The sequence below is a fragment of the Neoarius graeffei genome, chromosome 25 (genome assembly GCF_027579695.1).
Source record: "Neoarius graeffei isolate fNeoGra1 chromosome 25, fNeoGra1.pri, whole genome shotgun sequence".
NCBI lineage: Eukaryota > Metazoa > Chordata > Actinopteri > Siluriformes > Ariidae > Neoarius > Neoarius graeffei.
This window is the reverse complement of record NC_083593.1, coordinates 57,716,864-57,723,201: the sequence shown is the minus strand read 5'-3', so window position 1 is coordinate 57,723,201 and position 6,338 is coordinate 57,716,864. Positions and strand designations below refer to the sequence as shown.

The following is a 6,338-nucleotide window of genomic DNA, read 5'->3' as shown; positions in this document are numbered from 1 at the left end:
GCCCAAACCATGATACTACCACCACCATGTTTCACAGATGGGATAAGGTTCTTATGCTGGAATGCAGTGTTTTCCTTTCTCCAAACATAACACTTCTCATTTAAACCAAAAAGTTCTATTTTGGTCTCATCCGTCCACAAAACATTTTTCCGATAGCCTTCTGGCTTGTCCACGTGATCTTTAGCAAACTGCAGATGAGCAGCAATGTTCTTTTTTGGAGAGCAGTGGCTTTCTCCTTGCAACCCTGCCATGCACACCATTGTTCTTCAGTGTTCTCCTGATGGTGGACTCATGAACATTAACATTATCCAATGTGAGAGAGGCCTTCAGTTGCTTAGAAGTTACTCTGGGGTCCTTTGTGACCTCGCCGACTATTACACGCCTTGCTCTTGGAGTGATCTTTGTTGGTCGACCACTCCTGGGGAGGGTAACAATGGTCCTTGAATTTCCTCCATTTGTACACAATCTGTCTGACTGTGGATTGGTGGAGTCCAAACTCTTTTTAGAGATGGTTTTGTAACCTTTTCCAGCCTGATGAGCATCAACAACGCTTTTTCAGAGGTCCTCAGAAATCTCCTTTGTTCGTGCCATGATACACTTCCACAAACATGTGTTGTGAAGATCAGACTTTGATAGATCCCTGTTCTTTAAATAAAACAGGGTGCCCACTCACACCTGATTGTCATCCCATTGATTGAAAACACCTGACTCTAATTTCACCTTCAAATTAACTGCTAATCCTAGAGGTTCACATACTTTTGCCACTCACAGATATGTAATATTGGGTCATTTTCCTCAATAAATAAATGACCAAGTATAATATTTTTGTCTCATTTGTTTAACTGGGTTCTCTTTATCTACTTTTAGGACTTGTGTGAAAATCTGACGATGTTTTAGGTCATATTTATGCAGAAATATAGAAAATTCTAAAGGGTTCACAAACTTTCAAGCACCACTGTAGACTTAAGAGCACCTTAGCCATAAGGAATGGTACAGATGAAGTACCCTTTTCCTGAGTGTTGAAAGGAATTCAATGTTGAATATTTTTATTTATTTATTTTTAAAAGATTTTGCATGTACGGTATAATGTACACATTGAGTAATTAATCTTATAGAACGAAGATAAATCATCTTTAGGCTACAAATTCTCTTAAAAATAGAGAGTTAATGTGATGGAGTTCAGTCAGTGGCTCAGAGATGTTTGTGAAGTTGTGAACTTGCAAATATTTTAATAATTGTTGTTTTTTTCCGGTTTTGTGTGCATTCTGATTAAAACGTATTAAAATCGCGCTTCGGTTCTGTCTGGGTTCGGTGAGATGTGTAAGTGCGGAGCCCAGAGGGCCGGAACCCGGAGCCGCCGCGAGCTTTCCCAGCGCCCGCGCGCAGCTTAACGAGGCCGGAAAAGAAAAGTCGCAGTTTTACTGCCGTCAGTGACTGGAGTCGGAACCGCCTCGGCCATACGGAGCAAACGGTGTGTGTGTGTTTCCACGCCAAAGTGTGTGTGTGTGTGTGTGTGTGTGTGTGTCTGTCCCCTGTTCCCACGGTTGCGCGTGACTGCGCGCGCGCCTCAGCCGGCAGTCGCACCGGAAACCGAGCAAGTTTTCTGTTATTGTTGTTTAGGTTCCTGTGACTGTAAACAGCTGCAACACAGATAAAGCTGCAGAAACCAATGAAACCGATATCTCTCCGTCTCTCTCTCTCTCTCTCTCGGTCTCTCCGTCTCTCTCTCTCTCTCTCTCTCTCCGTGTCTCTCTCTCCGTCTCTCTCTCTCTCTCTCTCGGTCTCTCCGTCTCTCTCTCTCTCTCTCGGTCTCTCTCTCTCTCTCTCTCGGTCTCTCTCTCTCTCTCTCTCTCTCTCTCTCTCTCTCTGTCTCTCCGTCTCTCTCTCTCTTTCCGTCTCTCTCTGTCTGTCTGTCTGTCTCTCTGTCTGTCTCTCTGTCTGTCTGTCTGTCTGTCTGTCTGTCTCGCTCTCAAAGCTCATAAATTCCCCTAAACTCTACAGTTGTGTGTTTTGGCGCGCGCTGATTTCTTCCTGAAGGTTCACTGCGCATGTTCAGAGGAATAACACCATTTCTGATTACAGGAATAAACGCACCAAACTGATTTCTCACTCTTACTAAAACTTTGTTGACTATTAGAAACGGGGCTACAGTAGGAGTCCATTTCTGTCCCTCAGGGTCCAATCTCCACTGACCTGCTCCCTGGAGCTCATTACTGGACCTCAAGGTAACGTGTGTTCGATTTTAGAGTCAAAAAGGTCCATACATGTCCCCAAGCCGTATATAAAGGGCACACATAAGTGGGAACCTTAGAGGGAACTGATCCAGTAGCAAGCTCTTGTATTTGATTTTAAAGGTAAAATAATGTACTTTATTTTCTACCTTTTAGTATGAAGACCTATCTTTTAGAACCTTTAGAACAAGTTAAGGAATGTCCTGGATTCTTCTCCTTCAGGAGATACTCATTCATCACACACACACACACACCTTCTCAGGTAAAAGATGCACACTAAAGGGTCAACACACCCATCCTTACTGGTATCACACAAGCAGCAAGGGCAAGTCCAGCTTGGTCTACACACACCAGTTTTCACTAAAGTGGAGGAAACTTGGCTTCTTGGTTCCCATGTCAGACAAACTTTCTATGGGGTGTACAAACTTTTGCACTGATCTGTATGAAGACCTGACATGTTCAACTAAATCAAGAGTTCATTTTTCTTCAGGGTGCTATTATTATTATTATTATTATTATTATTATTATTATTCACTGTCCTCTGTGTGTGTGTTGGTGGGAAAATTTTTTCACTCTACTTCGCTTTTTTTTTAACCACGCCTCTCTAGGGTTTTAAACCCAAATATGCCACGCCCACCGTCAAGCGGAAGCCCGTGTCCGACCCGCTTCTCTCGGCTCCTCCCACCCCGCCCCGCCCGCTTCTGTGAGGCTCATTGTTATGCAAATGAGCGCGTCTGAAATAATCTCGCGCGCGCAGCTTCGAGCGAGTCAGAGATTGGTTGGGAAAGCGCTCGAGGAGAGAAGCGCACACACACACGGAGCACGCGCGGGGAGCGGAGACAGCGCTCGAGCCTCCGGGGGGAGAAAAACAACAACAACCTGCAGGTGAGAGAGAGAGAGAGAGAGGGAAGGAGTGAGTGAAGGAAGGAGTGAGGGAAGGAAGGAGTGAGGGAAGGAAGGAGTGAGGGAAGGAAGAGGGAGGGAGTGAGTGAGGGAATGAAGGAGTGAGTGAAGAAGTAAGGGAAGGAAGAGGTAGTGAGGGAAGGAGTGAGTGAGTGAGTGAGGGAGGGAGGGAGGGAGGGAAGGAGTGAGTGAAGGAGTGAGGGAAGGAAAAGTGAAAGAGGGAAGGAGTGAGTGAAGGAGTGAGGGAAGGAAAAGTGAAGGAGTGAGTGAGGGAGGGAGTGAAAGAGTGAGTGAGTGAAGAAGTGAGGGAAGGAAGAGTGAAGGAGTGAGTGAGTGAAGAAGTGAGGGAAGGAAGAGTGAAGGAGTGAGTGAAGGAGTGAGTGAGGGAGGGAAGGAGTGAGGGAGGGAAGGAGTGAGTGAGGGAGGGAAGGAGTGAGAGTGAAGGAGTGAGTGAGGGAAGAAGTGAGTGAGTGAGTGAGGGAAGGAGTGAGTGAGGGAGTGAAGGAGTGAGGGAAGGAGTGAGTGAGGGAAGGAGTGAGTGAATAAGTTTTAAAGGTGTTTTTACTTTGATGACAATTGAAATTTTTTCTCTCTTCTGCTTGACCCTAGAGCAGGAATGGAAGACTGGCCTGTGAGCTGAGCGGTGAAGAAGAAAACCCAGGAGTGCGTTTAATTTTAATTTTTTAATAAACTGCATCTACATCACTGCTGCTGAGATATTTTTGTTTTGAATAAAGATATCTGCCTTCTAAACCTGGTGCTGCTACCGAGACACCTGTGCGGATCCTTTACGCATTTGGATTGTGGTTCCACTGGTGACGTTTTATTTAAGGGATATAATCACATTTATCTGCTCTTCCTCCATCATCATCATCATCATCATCATCCTGATAATCTCTGCTGTCCCTCCGCCTACGGTCAGGCTTCATCTCCCGGTGCAGGGTGATCCCCGAGCCCCAGGGTCGCACCATGAGCCAGGCGGACGTGTCCACTTGCTCGGCACCGCAGCGGGTTTTCCAGGAGGCGGTGCGTCGAGGCAACACCAAGGAGCTGCACTCACTACTGCAGAACATGAGCAGCTGTGAGTTCAACGTCAACTCGTTCGGACCTGAGGGTCAGACCGCGCTGCACCAGTCGGTCATCGATGGAAACCTGGAGCTCGTCAAGCTGCTGGTGAAGTTTGGGGCGGACATCCGGCTCACCAACCGCGAGGGCTGGAGCGCACTGCACATCGCCGCCTTCGGGGGACATCAGGACATCGTGCTGTACCTCATCACCAAGGCCAAGTACTCCAACGGAGCACGGTGATGCACGTGCATCTCTCTCTCTCTCTCTCTCTCTCTCTCTCTCTCTCTCTCTCTCTCTCTCGCCAAAACTTCAGAGACTGCGGTTCATGATTTATTTTTTCTTCTTCACCTAAAACCAAATTAGTGTTGGGTTCAAACGGATAAAATCTCCTCTAACTCCTGAGTGATCTGACCTGCATGTGCATTGGTACTAAAGCTTTTTATAAATCGCCCTGATTGTGTCACAAACATCAGAAAATGACTCTTCTTCATTCTGGTGATTTTTTTTTTTTTTTTTTTGCTGGATTGATGGATGACCGGTTGCTCCTCATAATCACAGTTCCTGAACTTTTTAATGATTTAAAAATCAAAACACACACCCGAATGGCACTTGAGGTTTTGCTGGAAAAAAAGGGAATCTATTTTTCAAGGTCAACACTGAGAACCTGAAATGCCATGATGTGGTCATGTGTTTGTTTGTTTGTTTGTTTTGTTTGTTTGTTTGTTGATTTTCTTTGCAATCAGTTAAAGCATTTAATTCTGAATAATATTCAAAAAATTATATCAATAACAGCAAGTGAAAGTACTGTACACAATAGCTTTACTTCTAAATAAGAGAAGTCCAGTGCGTCCTGCAGTCACCTACAGCAGATGCTATAGAGGTGTGTGTGTGTGTGTGTTTAAAAAAAGAAAAGAAAGAAAGAAAAGAAAAAACTGCTGCTTTTCACGTCAGGAAAGTTGTGTTTGGAGTAGATTTGATCATCTTCTCAGTATTTTGTTTCCCTTCTCTTTAATTTTAACATCCTGGTCATCACTGTGAAATACAGGCTGGGGTTCTTATTTATGAAGGTACATTGATGATGATGATGATGATGATGATGATGGTCATGATGATGCATGTTTATTGTTTTGGTTCTTGTTTAAATCCGTGATTAGAGATTCGGGGGAAATTAAGCTGCTTTGCGTTTTCATCAGGCCCTCGAACACGTGTGTGTGTGTGTGTGTGTGTGGCACGCTGTATCCTTTCTTTCTTTTCTTTTTGTTTTTTAAGTTGTAGTGTTCGTCTTTGCGTCCATACACATTGTGATGTCACGATGACATCAGAACAGGTGTGTTAGAGCAACAGGACGGTATTTATCTCCATATTTATCTCAAAACCTTCACACTTCCCCCCGGTGTGTGTTATGGATCTCTGCATCAGCTACCTCGACTTTAAAGTATTCAACCTTCTTTTTTAAAGCCTAGTGATCCGTCTCTCATAACCTTCATCGTTCCCTTCATTAAAAAAAAGGCTGTTCTCCACAATTTTATCCATCACTCTGGATCTTTTTCATCAACCAAAATTAAATCAAAACCATAATGACTTATTATTATTATTATTATTATTATTATTTGCAAGTCAGCTGATCATTCAACTTTGCGTGTCGCTTCTTTGTTTGTTTAGTTACAAAAAAGTGTCCTGATTTTATTAAATGCAGGGAGTTTTTGTTGCACATAAAAAATCACGGAGCCTTCTTTTAGTTATATTATTATAATTTTTTACAATTGATTTGAGTTTATCTCACGCCCCCTGGTGCCTGTTCGGGTAACTGCAGGATGAGAGAGAGAGAATCACTACTGAGCACCACTCAACTCACATACTGTTAGAGAGACTGTTGTGTGATTTACTGCAGGGATGAAAAATCTTCAGATTTATAAATAAGAAAAAAATCACACAAGGAGCAGACCTGCGTTAGTGTCGGAGTTTCAGCCTGATGTGTTTCAATGCTGCTTTTATTTACATTTTTTGTTGTTTTTCTTTTAAGTCAACAGTAAGTGAAAGAGGAGGAAATGTGGAGTTATAGTTATAGTGATTTGCATGAAGCCTCCTGAGAGAGAGAAAGTGTGTGTGTGTGTGTGTGTGTGTGTGTGTGTGTGT

General features: G+C 43.8%; 1 protein-coding gene across 1 annotated transcript in view; it reads left to right on the top strand.

Moving 5' to 3' along the window:
- Positions 1-1,629: 1,629 nt before the first annotated feature.
- The window catches only part of nrarpa (NOTCH regulated ankyrin repeat protein a), a 6,111-nt gene continuing 1,402 nt past the window's right edge, over positions 1,630-6,338 (top strand). Inside the window, exons 1-3 of the mRNA XM_060908978.1 lie at positions 1,630-2,225; positions 2,840-3,116; positions 3,744-6,338. The exon at positions 3,744-6,338 is cut by the window's right edge and continues 1,402 nt beyond it. Of these exons, the coding sequence (XP_060764961.1) occupies positions 4,104-4,442 (339 nt within the window). The 5' untranslated portion in view covers positions 1,630-2,225; positions 2,840-3,116; positions 3,744-4,103 and the 3' untranslated portion in view covers positions 4,443-6,338. The remainder of the gene's footprint in view (positions 2,226-2,839; positions 3,117-3,743) is intronic.